This window comes from Odocoileus virginianus, chromosome 2 (assembly GCF_023699985.2).
Source record: "Odocoileus virginianus isolate 20LAN1187 ecotype Illinois chromosome 2, Ovbor_1.2, whole genome shotgun sequence".
NCBI classification, from domain to species: Eukaryota; Metazoa; Chordata; class Mammalia; order Artiodactyla; family Cervidae; genus Odocoileus; species Odocoileus virginianus.
In genome coordinates, this window is record NC_069675.1 from 13,180,278 (window position 1) to 13,199,637 (window position 19,360).

At 46.2% G+C, this 19,360-nt stretch overlaps 1 protein-coding gene across 1 annotated transcript; it reads right to left on the minus strand.

Annotated features, from left to right (window-relative positions):
* Nucleotides 1-396: 396 nt before the first annotated feature.
* On the minus strand, nt 397-6,442 carry ANKRD53 (ankyrin repeat domain 53). The gene is made up of 6 exons (XM_020872794.2): nt 5,962-6,442; nt 5,661-5,802; nt 5,157-5,356; nt 3,783-3,947; nt 3,319-3,439; nt 397-1,761 (listed from the first exon to the last, which is right to left on the minus strand). Exons 1-6 carry the CDS (start codon nt 6,225-6,227, stop codon nt 1,042-1,044), a joined length of 1,614 nt encoding a protein of 537 aa, XP_020728453.2. The 5' UTR covers nt 6,228-6,442; the 3' UTR covers nt 397-1,041.
* Nucleotides 6,443-19,360: the final 12,918 nt, after the last annotated feature.

Consider the following 19,360-nt stretch of genomic DNA (forward strand, 5'->3'; position numbering starts at 1 on the left):
GCAACCTTCCCTGGCTCTCCACTGCCCTCAGGATAAAGTCCAGACCCCTAAGCATGGCTCGTGAGACTCGTGGTGGCTTGGTTCCTGCTTGCCTATCTGGCCTCATCACTGGCCACTTTGCACTCTGAATTTCAGCCTCCTGTATCTAGAAATGCCCTGTTGCTTCTCCTTCATTCTACTCACCTGGTTACCTTCTCTTGTCAGTTCTCAACTTGGACTTCACTTCCTCCAAGGAACTCGATGTCCCGTCTCCCTCCAGCACACCACACAGGTCACTCTGGTCTTACCTGCCTGCTGACTGGTCTATCTCCCCACTAGACTGTAAGCTCCTTGAGGGCAGGGAGTGTCCAGTTTTTGTATCAACAGCGCCTAGCTTGGCACCTGGCACATAGAAAGTACTCAATAAACGTTTGTTTAATGAATGATTTGCAGTGATGTATACAGGGGCTAGCAGGGGATCCAGGTGAGCTTCCCGGAGGAAGTAGGAGTGCTTTCGGCCTCAACCTCCGTCTTCCATATAGAGACAGCCTGTGCTGCTCTGAACTGCAGAGACCCCACTGGCAACTGGGGTGAAGGAAGACCAGAGTGGCGGGAAAGCCAACGGCAGGGCGACACTAGCCTTCCTCCTCCCTGTTCTGGATCTGGAAATGCAGAATGAGGCTTAGAACCTGCAGCAGGAAGGACTTAATATGAACAAGAGGCAGAATTTCAAAGTGGCCCCTCATCCTGGAATCCTCACCTCTGGTGAGCTGTTTGGGGTAGGAGGGGGAGATGGGGATGCCAAGGTGTCACTTTTCCAGTGCTAGGGTCCAGAACAGAGGGATCCCCACTCAGCCTTGGGATACTGCCCTAACTTGGATCTCCTGGGGGAGATTCCTTTGTGGAGAGAAGGGGATCTGGGGTTGTGGGGGAGGGGGCCGCCATCCTTGAGCTTGAGGGTGGGCAGCCTGTGGGCACTCCCCCTTCCTCCCCATCCACACAGAATCACCACACTTCAGCCTTCACTGAGCAGTCTCCAGTGGAGAGGCTACCAAAGTAAGTTTAAGGGAGGGGTGATTTAGGGGAAGGCAGAGCAGGGAGTCCTTGATGGGCTCGAACAGCCACCAGGAAGGCTTCGTCGAATGTCTCTCGCAGGTTCATGCTCAGCGTGTCGGTCCAGAAGCTGCTGTTGCCCAAGTGCCGCTTCCGGGGCACCTCTCCCATAGTGACAGAGCAGAAGCCCTGGGGCACCTTCATTCTGTAGGGCCGCACCGAAGGGTACAGCTCGCGGATTACCACTTCAAAAGGCAGCCGGGGCACAGGCTCCACATGGTGGCCGGCCACCGTGCACAGGTGCGCGCCACCGTGCCCGTCGGACCTCACCTCCACGAAGCAGCGGAAGTCACGCTCTGGCCTGGGGTCAGGATGCACACCCAGGCGGACGCCCTGTGGGTAGGCAATCTGGGCGGTGGGGGACCTGGCAGGGTTGCTGCTAAGATTCCACACTTTGGGCCGCCTGATGGTGGGCGGCTTATAGGTGGGCGCAGGCGTCAGCAAGGGCATATTGGGCTGCTGTATCTGTTGCAGGCGCGCCTCCGGGGAGGGGTGGAAGGTCGTGGGAGGCCACAGTACCCCGTCCTTGCAGGTCTTGGAGAGGGCCGTGGCCCGGGGCGGAGCACGGGGCTCTTGCTGAACGCTGGGTATTTGGGACTGGTCTTGGAGTAGCAACTTGCGATGGAGCCACTTCTTGAAGTCAGCTTCTCTCAGAATTTGGTGCTCCTTCTGCAACATCAGAAGGCACAAGATACTTCTGGACAGCTGCTCCCCCTGTGCTTCTGTGAAAGCAGGCCCTGTGGCTGTAGCCCTGGAAACCCCAGGTCTAGTTGAGCAGATACCTTCCTGCCCTTTGCGAGCCCAGAGTCTGATGAGAGAAACCCCTGTCTTGTGGGAGCCTTGTTCTGAGGAGGAAAATACTGCCTGGAGGGGCCCCTGGCTCGTGCGACAGAGCCTTTCCCACAGGGGAGACCTCCAGTCAGATGGAGACTCGGCCTCTGCCCTAGGTGAGGTCTCCAGCTTGAGAGGGGAGACCCAATCCCTGCCCTATGGAAAAGCTTGAGTCTTAATGGGGGGAACTCCTGCACCCTCCATAAAGGAGTTCCCAGCCTGCCTTAAAAGTTTCTGGTTTGATGGCGGGGGGGGGGGGGGGGGGGGGGGGGGGGTGTGTGTGTGCAAATGAGTGGTGCAAACTTATCCTTGACCCTGGAAGGAGAGAACAGAGAAGTCTGGAAGGCCAGCAACTGGATGGAGCGAATCTGAGCAGGCTTCTTGGAAGTGGAGGCCTTGAGCAGTCAGGTTAGGGAGGGAGACAGCTGGCTGGTGCTCCAGACTGGATGGTGATGCTGTCTGTCCTTCCTTCCACTAGAGCTGAACCTTCAGCTTGTCACAGAACCACCCCTTCCTCCATCCCCGTCTCAGTTCCCAGACTGTTGCTAAGCAGTCAGGTGGTTTGGAGACTGACCCAGCTGCAGAGGTAGGCCCCCCTGATTAGGCTAAGCCAATCATCATAATTCCATCAGCCTTGCCCCAGACTTCAGTCAGTCAGCACATGGCTTTCCTTGAGCTCTAGGGATTGGAACAAGAATGCACAGGTGATCCAATTGAGGCCAATAAAAGATGAGGAGAAATCTTAGAGACACAGGGACAGATGGGCTTTGCCTCCTCTGGATACACACGTGACTGAGAGCTGCGTGGACCAACAGTGGGTATGACAGGGAAAATGAGAGGAATGCAGCTGGAACAGAGCTGAAATACCCGATTTTGCCAGCCCCAAAGCCCTCCCCACCCCTGGATCCACTTAGGAGTCCCAGCATCTTCTTGTGGAGTTTCCTGGTTCTTGCATTCTATGCAGCTATACCTCGCATTAAAATCCTTTACTCTCCTTTTCTGCCCCAGTCAAGGTCTGACATTGATCTGGGGCCCTGCCGAGTCTCTAGCTTGTCAGCCTCCAGCTCACATCTGATTCCTTGTCTGTTCTGAATCTGCACTTCTTGACATATACCATGCTCTCGTGGGCCCCCACGCTTCTCCACAGGGCTGTCTGTTCCTTCTACCAGCTCAGCTCTTCCCTGATGGTTCATGTAGCCAACTGCCGCCCACCTCTAGACCCTTCAGCATTATCCCTCTGGCACCCTCCTGGAGCTCCCTCCTCAGAGGAGGGGGGAGGCTCTTTCTGGATGGGACCACTTCTAGGCACTCTTCTAACTAACCACACGCGGGAGTCATGCTCACACACCTGGACCACAGCTGATGCCCAGCACCCCTGCCTGCTCTACCCCTTACTTGGTGCTCAGCGAGGTAGTCCTCCTCCATGAGGGCCAGCTGGTCCCTGAGCCTCTTCAGTTTCGTCATCTCATGGGCAAAGTCCTTCTTGTCCCGTTTCCACATGGCATCTTTCAAGAACCTGGTGCCAAGGCGGGGGTGTGTCATCCCTTCAGCTTCAACCTGGGCTGGGAAGACTGGCTGCTGCTGAGGGCCTGGTGAGGGTAGGTGGAGCTGCCGGAGATGAAGTGAGCAAGATGGGCCAGTCCTCCGTCTGGTTAACTGCCTCGCTGGTGCTGAGAGGCAAGTGATCACCACCTTCCTGCTGAAGGGCCAGGACCTCAAGGTGGTGCTGAACCCCAGGGGTGAGGCCTGTGGAGAGCCCCAGGAGTAGCGTCTTGGAGAGGGGATCCCCCCTGCAGACTCATCCTTGGGTGAGGGCCCTGGGGAAGGATGGCAGGTGGGGGTAGTTCTCACACCCTTACCGGGCACAGACTCGGTGGTTCCATATTTTGCAGTAGTCAATGGGCTTGCAGCCTGTGGCATCTTGTGCATGGACGTTGGCACCTTTCTGCACCAGGACTTTGACACAGCTCAGCAGGCCCTCGCGGGCTGCCAGATGCAGAGGTGTGGAGCCACTGCACGTCTGACTGTGGAGGGCCCCTCCAGGGAGAAGAGGGGAGAAAGGAAGGATGAAGGGCATCGGATGGGTGGGCAAACCAGCTCCCAGGCCTGCTGTGCCACCAGTCCACTGGGTGACCCTGGCACGTCCCTTCTCTCTGTACCTCAGTTTCAACTGTTGAAGGAGGGTTTGGACTAAATGAACACCAAAAGTCTGATTATGGAGTATGTGACCATGAGGACCTACCAAAAGGAGAGCTGGGTTGGCTGGAGTGCAGAGACCATGAACCTCATCTCTTTAACCACCCAGGCCTCCTCCCCCTTCCCCACGCCTGGCCATGGGCCCTCTTCCTCCCCAACTTCATCTTCTGACCTTGCCCCATGCTCTCCCAACATGGCCTTTGCACCTCTGCCTGGAATAATTTTCCCTGGCTCTTCACCTGGCTGGCTCCTCTCAGTCCTCTCCTTAGAGGTGACTGCCCATTCCCAAATAGGTCTTCTCCTTGTCCCCTTTACTCACAGCTGCATTACCCTTCATAACTGCTTACCAGACTGTCATTTTGTTCATTGGTTTGCTAGTTGACTGGCTGCTCCTACATTAGTATGTCAGCTTTAGGAAGGCAGGGACCATGGCTGTTACATTCACCATATTCCTCAACTCTGACCCAGTGCTCAGCACATTAGATGCTGGATAAATATTTTGAATGAATGCAGTGTCCTCTAAGCTGTCCATTCACTTTCTCAATTATCACAGTAGTCTCATGTGATAGGCATTGTCATCCACCCAAATTTCAGCTGAAGACACTGAGGCAGTAGTTCCTAAACTCTGCTGCAAATGAGAAACAGCTGGGGCTCTTTTGCGCCTTCAAAGCCTGGGCCACATCCCAGGCCAATTAAATGACAGACTCTTTTGGATTGAAACACAGGCATTGGTATTTTTGAAGCTCCCCAGGTGATTCCAGTATACAGACAGGCTTGGGAACAAGAGCACTGAGACTTAGGATTGAGTGATTTGCCTGAGGTTTTTCTGTCTCCTGGCAGGTAGCAAGACAGGGACATGAAGTAGGTCTGCCCTCTTTCAAAGCCTCTCAGCCACTACCACGTGACTGCTTCCTGTGGGAACGAGTTCCTGGCACCCCACAGCTCTTCTCCCTCGCCTCTTTGAATCTCCCTGCCTGGAAGTGAGGCTCTTATCTGCCCAGCCTGCCAGCCCCTCTCCCCACATAGGCTGGACTCACGTGTTGAGGGCTGCCCCTTGCTTAATCAGATAGTGAATGCAGGGGAGGGCCACGGTCTTGTTGTCAGCATGGATGACAAGGTGCAGAGGTGTCTGGCCGTTGTTAGTGGGCAGGTTTACAGGGAACTTGTACTCCTCCACCAAGACCTGCAGGCATGCAAGCTTGCCGCTCTGGGCTGCAAAGTGGATGGCAGTGAAACCCTGCGGGGGCCAGAGAAGACAGGAAGTGGCTGAGCAGGACTGCGCCCCGGGTCGCACAACCTAACCTAGAGAGGGTTTCTTGGGGTTACCCTCGCCTTTCCTCTGTGCCCCCTGGAATCTCACGTTCCCCTTTCCCACTCCCTTAACTCGCTCCCCCCAAATTGCCCTCCAGACAGTAGGAAGCTGAACTAGAACCTTCCACCCAGTAGCTGGACCGTCGCGGCTTGCCAGGTAACCCCTGTGTGCAGAGCTCCCTGCAGGGTGGAGAAGACTCCGGTTCCTGCCCCGGGCTCCAAGGCCTTGCCTTGTCATCGGCCACGATTTCGCCAGGATGCCGATTTAGACAGAACCGCAGCCATTCCAGGTTGCCCAATGAGGCCGCGAACAGCTCGTAGTAGCTTTCTCCGATCGCCCTCTGGTCCCACTCCTCTGCTAGACTCTTGGAACTGGAGCCGGCGCGGGGAGGAAGGTGGGCGTGAGCCTAGAGGCCGGCCCAGGGCGCGATGGGTGGCATGGCCCCCCGGGCACCTCTTGGGAGGGCAGCCCGGCCCGGCCTGAGCCCTCACCGCCCCGCCCCGAGCCCGCACACCCACGCCCGGGCCCACCTGTGCCGCCGGACCGCCGACTCTTTGCGGGTGGCTGAGCCCATCTTCACCAGCTGCAGGCGTACGTCCCCGGAGAGGTACCGCCGCTTGCTGATGGGCGCCGCCGCCCACTTGCTGAAGTGCCAGCTGGCGCTACGGGCGGAGGCCGGCGGGCGCTCTGGGATTAGGGTCGTGGTGGAGGGGCCGGACCGGCGCGCCTCCCTAGCCGGGTCACCGACCAGTCGGTTACCCAACCCCACGGCCCACGCATCCCGGAGACTCGTCATCTCAAGACCCCACACGGAAAGACGAGTAGCTTTTGTTTCTGATTATAACATTAATAAATGCTGATTGTAACAAAACAAAACAGAAGGGCAATGAAGATATTAAAAATAAAACCCCATTACCCACAGAAATCATGATCTATTTCGCTATGTGTATGCACATCCTATGCGTGTTCCTGCCTCTTTTCATTCAGCCTTATACAATGAGCTAGCTTCCGTTGTCAGTCCACATACTAAACGTGAATTATGACGCAACCATAGCCCAGCATCATAATGGATGCGCTGCCGTTTCACTTGTGATGCAGAAAACAAAATGGCTCCTCTCTGGTTGTTTTCTCAGGATGGATTCCCAGAAGTAGAATTACTAGGTGAAAGGAAATGAACATTTTTAAGCCGTTGATAGATATTTCCAAATTGCCCTCCAGTAACATTTTATATTCCCTTCTACTTCCACCTGCAGTGAAACAGGTACACTGTAAATCAGTCTCATGACTTTGGCCAAGTAGCCATGCAACAAATGTTGCTTCAAACAGTGTTGCATGTTACTGATTCAACCACATTCTCACCCTTTCTCAGGGGAAACACCCCAGGCCTATCAGAGGGTGCCTGAGACCCCAGAGTCAACTCTACGCTTATCTGACCACACTGCCCACTTCTAACGGCTGTCTCCCCTCTGTGCCTGACTTTTTAGTGTTGCCCCTGGAAAAGTCTATGATGGACAAAGGAGGGTCTCTTAAGACCACAGTGACAGGGAGCAACAAAAATGCAATTCTCCACCCAGAAGAACCTCTCCCCCTTTCCAGGGAAACCTCCTTTGGTAACCCATTTGCTTTCCAATCCCAGTGGCTGGAAGGAGTTAGCACCCCCTCCAGACCACCTTAAAAACCAGCAAATCCTACTGGAAATTTGCCTCTGGTGGGGCCTTAGCAACTGACTTCAAATTAAGATTAAAGTGACAATGCTTTGCAATGACAAATTTTGAGGATTTCCTGGAAACTGAAGGATTCTTTGGAACTGTTGCTTTTGGAGTATTAGGATTCTAACAATGGCAGTAGGCCCTATGTGTGTGTTGGGGTTGGAGGGTGTATCTCAAGACCTCTTCAAGTAAATCCTCTTTATCTTCACCTTCGATCTCTATACAGTAGTTGCAATCCTGGCTGCACTGAAACACCAGTGCAGAGGACTTACACCTAGTGATTCAAATTACAGGTTGACCCTTGAACAACACGAGTTTGAGCTGTGCAGTTTCATTACTTACATATTTTTCAATACTAAATGTTACATAGTTCCTGGTTGGTTGAATTTGTAAACAAGATACAGATAGGAAGGAACCACGTTTATGCAAGGCCAACTATGTTGTGTGAGGATTGAGCCCCACATTGTTCAACAGTCAACTAATTGATCGGGTTTCTAGCCTGAGCAGTGGGTATCTTGTGAAATTCTCTAGGCAATCATCACATGCAGCCAGGGGTGAGAAGGACTTTGAGGCATTCCAGCCTCAGTCCTCTTCCTGAGGAGGCAAGAGGCTGCAGGTGACCCTAAGGAAAGAAGATCACAGAGGTAGGCAGGGAGATGGGAGAAGAGGATGTCTTTCCACCTAAAGATCCCTTGGCCAGAGCTAGAGCCATACGGCTGGGCAGACAGTGCCAGATGGAAAAGCAGACGCCAGACCACGGGGAGGGCGGATGGCAGAATATGCCCAGGGAGAGTTGACTTCTCTCTGGAAGGGGATGGTAAGGGGTATGGCTCCTGAACAGCTGGTTTTTACAGCCCTAGGTAAGAGAGATGGAAGGCGGAGTGAGGAGGCAAACCCAGATAGAAATGGAGGCAGGACCTCAGAGCCTGTTGTCTCCGCACCCTGGTCCCATCCTCATTGTTCTCTAAGCCACTCCAGCATCCTTTTGAAGCTTAGGCTATTTCAGACTGTTTCTGTCCCTTTAAACTGAAGCCTGACTACTAAAAAGTTCCTGAGGTTAAATTCTCCATAGGAACAAATAATTGAGACCAGTGGGGGTTGTCCCTGAAAGGAGCTGTGTGGGCCTGGGCATTGTGAAGCCCCAGAGGACACTGGGACCGGTTCCTGAGGGGTGGGTGTGCTCTGAGAGCCAGGACGGGCTGGTTCGAGTGGGGGCACACTCACGTGGGCAAGGGCAGGGGAGGCTGACGCTGTCACTGTGATCTGGCTGAGCTAGTGCATCATCTGAGGATAATGGTAGGACAGGGGATCATGGCTGCAAGGAGCTGAAGTCCTCAAGTGGCAGGTCTGGTTTCTGGCTGTGGTGGTACTGGCGTAGGAAAGAGGACTGACTGACCTTGAGATCAGCACCCTGGATATCTGGGCTTCCCAGTGGCCCAGTGGTAAAGAATCTGCCTGCAATGTAGGAGACGTAAGAGACGCAAGTTCGATCCCTGCATCAGGAAGATCCCCTGGAGGAGGGCATGGAAACCCACTCCAGTATTCTTGCCTGAATATTCCATGGACAGAGGAGCCTGGTGGGCTACAACGCATGAGGTTGCAAAGAGCTGGACATGGCTGAAGCGACTTAGAACGCATCCTGCGTATCCAGTTGTAGTTGCGCAGTTGTAGTTGTGCAGGTAAACACTCCCATCAGGGGGAGAAAGGAAGCCTGAAAGACACGTCCTTAGAGGCAGGAGAGAGAATGCCTGCATCCTGAGACCAGATTTAGAGAAAAGCAGGAATCTGAGAGCCTATCACATTGTGGGGGTGGAGATGGAGTCTGTGCAGGACAGGAACTCCAGAGAGCAGGTCATGTCTCTTCACCAGATTTCCAAGTTGTGTGCCCACTGTCTTATCTGCTCTCCCAAGTACTCTTAAGGAATGGGCCAAATCTGAATGAATCCTTTGCTTCAGTCTCAAAGCAGTTCCAAAGAATCAGCAAAACTGTAGCTGATTTGGTGTTCTCACCTATCCACTGCATGTCTCAGAGACTGGAGGTTACATGAAGCTTTCAGTACCAGGGATATGATTTAATCAGGCTAGCACCTGAGTATCCTGCTTAATTTTAATGATCCCAGAAGGGATCTAAAATATAATTCCAATGTCTCTTGAACTGCTGAGAGCTGGAGTGAGTTTATCTCAAATCTCTATGCCTGGCTTTCACTTCTGGAATGGGGCACTCTGTTGGCCCACTGTCCTACATAATCGGTGAAGATAATTTTACAACCAATTGTCAAAGTCTCTGACATTTTCCTAAGGGCATACAGCAAATGAAGAAACTTCAAGAAAATCTACTCAGTCTCAGCAAGAACAGTGAGAGTCTGTGGCACTTAAGCAGCAACCTGCTCATTCTCTCCTCTCTACCCATCTCAGAGCAATGCCTGAAGCTCTGATCCAGGTGGGCAAGGCCAAGAGAATGAGTCTCCTTTTCCTCTCAGTCCCCAGTCGAAATATAAGATATCTCACTGAAAGAAGCAGGCTGCCAGCGTCTCACCAGTGCTTCCTTTCTCTGTTCAAAGTGGTGGAGGCTAAATTCCTGGTGAGTGTAGCCAAGAGATTGGGGCTCCCTTCCTCCACCCGGCTCTCACTGATGGGACAAAGGCTTGACTTCAGGCATGGCAGGCTAAGAATATTGATCTCTTTGTCCCAGCCTGCGTGCTCATGGGGCAGATGTTCTGTGTTGGGAGAGAATTGCAGGTAACCTAAATGTCCATCGAAAGAATGAAAGGCTACCACCACTGCCCAGAATCCTGCACATGAAGCCAGATGTTATTCTAGGAGATGAACCACTGTCCTTGCCCTCAGTTCTACAACAGACTCAGCGATTATGCCCAGTCAATCCACAAAAACTGAGAACTCTAAAGCTCTTCCCTAAGTCATTGACTTCAGGGAATTCCCTGGCTGTCCAGTGGTTAGGGCTCCATGCTTCCACAGCAGGGGGCATGAGTTCCATCCCTGGTTGGAACTAAGATCTGGCAAGTGGCACAGTGCAGCCAAAAAAAAAAAAAAAAATCACGAACTTTATTTGAAACAGAACATGGGGACGCTCAAACTTAAGGGTGCTCTGAATGTAATGGAGATTTGGGTGGTAAGCAATTTAAAACAAGCTGTAGGCCACCTAGTTTACCAGAGAGAACCAGGGAAAAAGAAAGCCTAGAAGAGCCCTCATGGGGTCAGAACAAACCTCAAAGACTGGCTTTAAAAACTACCTCCACAAAGGCACCCAAGTTTAATTGAATCAGACCCTAGAGTAATGTATGCCCTAGAGCAACGAATAGAGCAATAAGCTGACAATTAGTGGAGCCTAAAAGTTGGGTATGATGCTAGCAAAGGCAGCCAGTTTAACAGAGAGCTCAGGGAAACAGTCTCAGAGAGTTCTGCTACTACTGCCATCCTAGAGTTATTGTGCATATATCCAGGGCTGCATCCTCTGAGCAGCATATCAGAGGCTTCACAAAGAGGGGGAAAATGCCAAAATAATCCATCCAAGTCACTAAAGGAATAAACAAGCAAACAGCAACAAACAGACCTTGGGGAGTGAGTGAGTGAGTGAGTGAATGAAAGTTGCTCAGCTGGGTCTGATTCTTTGTGACCCCCATGGACTGGGGTTTGCCAGGCTCCTCTGTCCATGGAATTCTCCAGGCAAGAATACTGGAGTGGGTAGCCATTCCCTTCTCCAGGGGATCTTCCTGACTCAGGGATCAAATCTTTGTCTTCTGCATTGCAGGCAGATTCTTTTTTTTGTTAACCTCATCACCATTTATTGAGCTGTGAACTGTTGCCATCACTGCTGAAATCTGAGACTCACTCATCCTGATCCTCCTCTCGGCTTCCCCTTGAAAAGGAAGCCTGGAGAAGGACCACCCCAAACACCACAGGGTAGAAAGGAAGACAAGGGCCGGTTTGGGGTGGGAGGCGGGGAGATGCAGGGAGATGAGGGATGGGGAAGGCAGCAGGACCAGCGTGCAGGGACACACACGCACTCCCACACACACACACAGGCAAAGACCAGGGATGTCCATCTCTGCTCCAACCGGCGGCCGTGAAAACATCAGGGAAGGACCAGGCGTCCAAGAGACATTTCAGTCCTTCCTGTCATGAAGCGTCTGCCGGGAGGGGCTGGGCCACAGTTACTGGTCTTTGCCTTCAGGGCACATCGGGCCTGAGCCAAAGCAGCTTTTGATGGCGGCCACCAGCTTCAGAAACTTGCTCTCCGTGTCCATAGCCATCGCCTCCCTTCTTGGAGTGAACCAGCTTTCCTGCTACGAACACTTCAAAGAAGCCAGTGACCTGGGGGGTCCCCTCACCGCAGATGTCCAGACGGCTGGGGAACTCATCTTCTAACTTCTTCTTGAGCTCAAGATGCTTGAGGCTACAAGCCCAATAAACCACTCGGACGACCACCGCCATCGCTCTGGACCGCGGTGCCCGCTGCGGCGCGGACTCGCGATCCGAACCCCTGCAGGCAGATTCTTCACCATCTGAGCCACCAGGGAAGGGGTGAGAAAATCAGTATCCAGAGTTGCTACAGTATATTACTTTAGAAGTCCAGTTCTCAACAAAAAAATTATGAGACGTATAAAGAAACAAAAAGTTGGGTAAAAAAGCATCCAACAGAAATTGTCTGTGAAAGGACACATATCAGATAGGACAAACCAAGATTTCAAGGCAGTTATCAGTATCTTCAAAGAACTAAAGGAAGCCATACTAAAAAGTGAAAGTAAGTATGCCAATGTTTCATCAAAAAAGGAATATCAAAAAAGAGCAATTATTAAAAAAAAATGAAAATCCTGAAATTGAAAAATACAATAACTGAAATGAAAAACTTACTTGAAATTTTCAAGAGTAGATCTGAACTCACAGAAGAAATAATCAGCAAACTTGAAGATAAGCAGTAAAGATTATGCAATTCAAAGAACAGAAATAAAAAAGAGTGAAGAAAAATCCTCAAAAAATATATATATGGGACATCATTATGCACACCAACATACACATAATAGGAGTATCAGGATGAGAAGTGAGAGAAAAGAGCAGAAAAAATACCTGAGGAAGTAACGGTTGAAAAAGATTAATCAACACATTTAAGAAGCTCAACAAATTGAAAGTAGGAAAACATAAAGATATTCACACCCAGGCAATCATACTAAAAATTCTGAAGACGTGAAGAAAAATTTGAAAGCAACAAAGAGAAAAGTGACTCACCACATACAAGGGGAGCCCACAAAGATAAGCAACTCACTTCCCATCAGAAATAATAAGGCCAAAATGCAGTGAGATGACACATGCCAATACTGAAAGAGAAAAACTATCAACCAAGAATCTTATATTCAGCAAAACCATCTTTTAAAATGACGACAAAATAAAGACATTGCTTACCCTGCTTGCTACAACTAGAGAAAGCCGAGTGCAGCAACAAAGACCCAGTCCAGCCGAAGATAAATAAATAAATATTTTTAAAAAAGCAATTGTGTAAAACAATATATAATTGTATTGTTGGGCCTATAACATATAGAACAGTAACAATAATAACACAAAGCAGGTGGATGGGAACAAAGCTGTATGGAGTAAGAAAATAAGTAAGATTTTTAACTTGAATCCACAGAGATTCAAGAGAATCTTGAATGAAGAGAACCAGAAATGGTGAATTAGAAAACATGTATAACAAAATCTGTAAATATATACTGTTCTCAGCTTCTTTAAAGGACATAAAATTACATAAAGCAATAATTAACAATGTATTGTTGCATATATAATATATATACAAATTGTAATATGTATGATAATATTACAAGAAAGTGGAAGAAAAATAGAGATATATAGGATATACCAGATACAGAGGATATCCAGTATCTCCTTGAAATTAAATTAATATGTCTTAGATACTGCTAAGACAAGATGTATATGATAAGTCCTAGAGAAAACACTAAGAAAATAAAAAACAAAAGTTTAAAATATCAACAGAATTAAAATGCTATGCTACAAAAAATTCACTTATTGTAAAAGGAAACATTAAAGGAGGAATAGGGAAACATAACAACAAAAAAGACTTGACACATACAAAAGTAAAATGGCAAATGTACATCCTAACATATCAGAAATAATATTCAATGTAAAAGGATTTAATAATCCAATCAAAAGACAAAAATGACCAAACTGAATAAACATCAATATCCAACTATATATGCCCTACAAGAAGTATACTTTGGATTCAAAGATACAAATAGGTTGAAAGTAAAAAGAGAAAAGGAAAGAAAAAGTTGTATTTTGCAAGCAGCAACCATAAGAAAGCTGGAGTGGTTCTACTAGTATCAGACAAAATAGACTTTAACACAAAAAACTAGCCCTAAAGAGGGACAATTCATAATGACAACAGGGTCCATCCATCAGAAAGATATACCAGATCTGCAGATATGCAATTAACAACACAGCCCCCAAAATATGAAGCAACAACTGCCAGAACTGAAAGAAGAAATATATAGTGTAACAATAATAGTTGGAAGCTTCAACAGCCCACTTTCAACAATGGATAGAACAAGGAGACAGTACAACAAGGAAACAAGAAGACCTGAACAACACTAAACCAATGACTTAACAGACATCGATAGCACTCTCCATCCAAAAACAGCAGAATACACATTCTTCTCAAGTGTACACGGAACATTCTGCAAAATAAACAAATTTTGTCTATAAATTAGACCATAAAATAAGCCTCCATAAACTTAAATAAATTTAAATTATACAATTGTGTGTTCTCTGATACACAGGAATGAAATTAGCCATTAATAACAGAAAGTTAAGAAAGTCACAAATATATGAAAATTAAGAAACAAACTTCCAAATAATAAATCAGAAGGGAAATTACTTTGAGTGAATAAAAACAAAGGCACAGCATACCAAAACTTATTGGATACAGCTAAAGCAGTGCTACCTGGACTATTTATAGCTGTAAATGCCTAGGTTAAAGAAGGAGAAAGATCTCAGATAAATCTAAAATTCCACCTTAACGATGAAAAAAAAAAAGAGCAAACTAAACCCAGAGCAAGTAGAGGAAAGAAAGATTAGAGCAGAAATTAATAGAATATAGAAAACAATAGATAAAATAAAAAAAACTAAAAGATGATTCTTTGAAAAGATCAATAAGACTGGCAAATCTTTAGCTAGACTGACCAAGAGAAAAAGGAATTAAAGAGGGGTCATTATTACAAGCCTAACAGAAATGAGAAGGATTACAAGGGAATACCATCACCAGTCATTTTCCAACAATTTATATAGCTTAGATGAAATGGGCAAATTCTTCTTTGTAAAAAATTTTCTAAATTAAAAAAAAAAATTTCTTTTTGGCTGTACCATACAGCTTCTGGGATCTTAGTTCCCTGACCAGAGACTGAACCCAGACCTTTGCAGTGAGAACATGGAGTCCTGACCACTGGACAGCCAGGAAATTCCATGAAGTGGACAATTTCTTAAGGACAAAAAGTACCAAAATGGACTCAGGAAGAAATGAAAAATATAAATAGAACTATAACAAGTAAAGCAATTCAGTTAGGAATAACAAACTTTAAAAAGCTTTAAAAAAAAAAACCTTAAAAAGAAAATTCCTAGTTTAGACTTTTGGTGAATCTACCAAACTTTAAAATGAATTATTACCAATTACTTACAAACTCTTCCAAAAGTAAAAAATAAAAGATCAAGGAATTCCAACTCATTCTGTGAGGTTGTGTGTGTGTGTGCACTCAGTCACTTAATTGTGTTTAATTCTGTCGACCCCATGGACTATGACAATAGGTTCCTCTGACCGTGGGAATTCCTAGGCAAGAATACTGGAGTGGGTTGCCATCTCCTACTCCAGGTATCTTCCCGACTCAGGGATCATGCATGACCTGCATTGGTAGGAGGATTCTTTACTGCTGCACCATGCGGTTAGTATTCCCCTTATACCAAAATCAGACAAAACATCACAAGAAAAAAAAAAATCCTTACAGACCAATAGCTCTTGTGAATATGCAAAAATTCTCTACAAAACACTACCAAAGAGAATCTAGTAATATGTAAAAAAGACTATACACTATGACAAAGTGGAATTTATCCTAGGAAAGCAACATTGGTTTAATATCGGAAAATCAATTAATGTAATTTATCATATCAATCAAATAAAAGACAAAACCCATGATCATCTTAACAGACCAGAAAGAACATTTAACACTGCTTCCCCGGTGGCCCAGTGATTAAGAATCTGCCTGTCAGTGGGTAAGGGACAAGGGTTCAATCCTTGGTCTGAGAAGATCCCACACGCCTTGGGGCAACTAGGCTAACTACTGAGCCTGCACTCTGGAGCCTGTGAACCATAAGAAAGGAAGCCAGCGTGCCTAGAGTCCGTCCTCCACAACGGAAGCGACCACAATGAGAAACCTGTGCACTGCTGCTAGAGAAGGCCCAGCACAGCCATAATCAACAGGTAAACCTTTAAAGAGCGTAACAGAACTTTTAACAAAATTCCACACCTCTTCTAGATAAAGTACTCAACAAACTTGGAATGGAAAGAAATTCCTCAACCTGATAGAGTATCTGTGTAAAATCCACAGCTAACTTTATACTTAATGGTGAAAGACTGATTTCTGTTTAAGATCTGGAACAAGACAGTGATGTCTGCTCTTGCCTATTCTATTCAACATTGTATTGAAGTATTATAGCCAGGGAAATGAGGCAAGGAAATGAAATAAAAGACATCCATTCAAAAGAAAGAAGTAAAACTATCTCTATTAAGATTATATGATCTTGCATATTGAAAATCTTAAGGAACATGGTCCTGGCAAAAGGATGGACATACAGATCTATGGGGAATAGATACAGATCTGGACATACAGATCTGGAATCCAGGAGAAAAAAAAAACCTAACACTGTCAATTGATTTTTTAAGAAAGTGCCAAGATAATTCAATGGAGGCAAGAATACTCTTTTCAACCAGTGGTGCTGGGACAACTGAATATCCACATGCAAAAGGGTAAAACTTGACCCCTGGTACCCTCTTTGTACCATAACAAAAACTAACTCAAAGTGAAGGAAGATATAAATGTAAGAGCTAAAACCAAAAACTCTTAGAAAAAAATTGTAAATGTAAAGCTTTGTGCCCTTAGATTAGACAATAGATTCTTAGATATGACATCAAAAGAAACAAACTGGATATTATAAATTAAAATCCTTTGTGCTTCAAAAGATGCCATCAAAAAAGTGAAAGCCAATCTACAGAATGAGAGAGAATATTTACAAATTACTGATTAAAGACTTGTGTCCAGAAAATAAAAAAAACTCTTAGAATTCAACAATAAAAAGACAAATAAAAGGAACCCTCATTTTAAAATGGGCAAAACATCTGAACACACATTTCTCCAGAAAAAATATAAAATGGCCAACAGCACATGAAAAAATAATAAGCTCAGTATCATTGGCCATCAGGGTATGCAAATCAAAATAAAAAATGAGATGTCATTTCATGCCTACTAGGATAACTGTTGTGTCAAAAAGACGATAACTGCATAGCTACATACAAAAGAATCAAACTGGACTCATACCACATAAAATAATAAACTTTAGGTGGGTTAAAGACTTAAATTTAAGACCTGAAACTATTAAACTCCTGGAAGAAAACAGGCAGTATGCTCTATGACATCAGTTTTAGCAATATTCTCCTTGGGCAAGGGACACAAAATAAAAAATAAACAAGTTGGGTCTGCATGAATCTAAAGAGCTTAACACAAAAGACTGCCTTGAATGGGAGAAAATATTTGAAAATGATAAATCTGATTAGGAGTTAATATGAAAAATATACAAAAACTCATACAACTCAACATTAAAAAAAAAGACATTTTTCCCTGATTAAAAAATGCTGCATAGAGGACCTGAATGGATATTTTTGCAAAGATGACAGATGGCAAATGGACACATGAAAAAATGTTCACATCACTAGATATCAGGGAAATGTAAATCAAATCCACAGTGAGAGCTCACCCACAACTGTCAGAATGACTAATTTCAAAAAGACTAAAAATAACAAGTATTGGTGAGGATGTGGAGAAAAGGGAACCCTCATGTACTATTGGTGGGAATGTAAATTGGTACAGTCAATATGAGAAACGGTACAGAGATTCCTCAGAACATTAAAAACAGAACTACCATCAGTTCAGTTCTGTTCAGTTGCTCAGTCATGTCTGACTCTTTGCAACCCCATGAATCACAGCACACCAGGCCTCCCTGTCCATCACCAACTCCCGGAGCTTACTCAAATTCACGTCCATCGAGTCGGTGATGCCATCCAGCCATCTCATCCTCTGTCGTCCCCTTCTCCTCCTGCCCCCAACCCCTCCCAACATCAGGGTCTTTTCCAATGAGTCAACTCTTCGCATGAGGTGGCCAAAGTATTGGAGTTTCAGCTTCAGCATCAGTCCTTCTAATGAACACCCAGGACTGATCTCCTTTAGGATGGACTGGATGGATCTCCTTGCAGTCCAAGGAACACTCAAGAGTCTTCTCCAACACCACAGTTCAAAAGCATCAATTTTTCGGCACTCAGCTTTCTTCATAGTCCAACTCTCACATCCATACATGACCACTGGAAAAACCATAGCCTTGACTAGACAGACCTTTGTTGGCAGTGTAATGTCTCTGCTTTTTAATATGCTATCTAGGTTGGTCATAACTTTCCTTCCAAGGAGTAAGTGTCTTTTAATTTCATGGCTGCAATCACCATCTGCAGTGATTTTGAAGCCCTCCCAAAATAAAGTCTGACACTGTTTCCACTGTTTCAGAACTACCATACAATCCAACAATTCTACTTCTGGGTATTTTTCTGAAGAAGACAAAAACACTAATTCAAAAAGATATGTGCAACCTTTTGTTCATTATTTACCGTTGCCAAGATATGAAAGTAACCTAAGTGTCCATTGATAGATGGATACAGCTTTGGTATATACATATATACACACAATGGAATATTACTCAGCTATAAAAAATAAATCTTGACACAACATGGATGGATCTAGAAGGTATTATGCTAAGTGAACTGTCAGAGAAAGACAGACACTGCATGATTTCCCTTATATATGAAATCTAAAAAAAAAAACAAACAGAAAAACAGAAACAGATTAACAGATACAGAAAACAAACGGGTGGTTGCCAGGGGGGAGTAGGGGAAGATGAGTGAAATAAATGAGGGAGATTAAGAGGTACAAGCTTCCAGATAGAATAAACAAGTCATAGAGATGTAATGTACAGCATAGGAAATATAGTCAATACTATTGTCATAACTGTATATGGTGACAGATGGTAGCTAGACCTTCACGGTGGTTATTTTGTAATGTATAAAGATATCGAGCCATTAGATTGTACATCTGAACCTAATATAATATTTGAAGTTAATCATACTTCAATTTAAAAAAGAGAAAAAAAAAACTGTTGAGGACTTCCCTGGTGGTTCAGTGGATACAAATCTACCTGCCAGTGCACGGGGACATGGGTTCGGTCCCTAGTCTGGGAAGATCTCACATGCCGTGGTGCAATTAAGCCTGTGCACTGCGGCTGCCGAGCCCGCGTGATGCAACTACACACGCCCTCAAACCTAGAGCCTGCGCTCCCCTACAAGAGAAGTGAAGTGCAAGTCACTTAGTCACGTCCAAGTCTTTGTGACCCCAAGGATTGTAGCCTGCACGCTCCTCTGTCGGTGGGTTCTCCAGGCCACAGTAGAGTGGGTAACCATTCCCTTCTCCAGGGGATCTTCCCGATCCAGGGATTGAACCCAGGTCTCCCACAGTGCAGGCGGATTCTTCATCATCTGGCTGCCAGGGAAGCCCACACAAGAGAAGCCACCCCAATGAGAAGCCTGAGCAGTGCAATGAAGAGTAGCCCCCATTTGCTGCAACTAAAGAAAGCCCACACAAAGCAACGAAGACCCAGCGTAGCCAGAAATAATAAACAAATAAATAAAAATTTTTAAAAATTTTCTAAAAAATTTCTTAAAAAAATTACTTGAGGATGTAAAGAAAGTGGAACCCTTTTACATTGCTGGACGATGTACTATGGTAAGCCACTTTTGGAATTAGCTTTGCAATCTGGTAGTTCCACAAATGGTTACACTATTTATGTGACACTCTGACACAGATAGTGTCAGAGTCACTATCTGATGCCC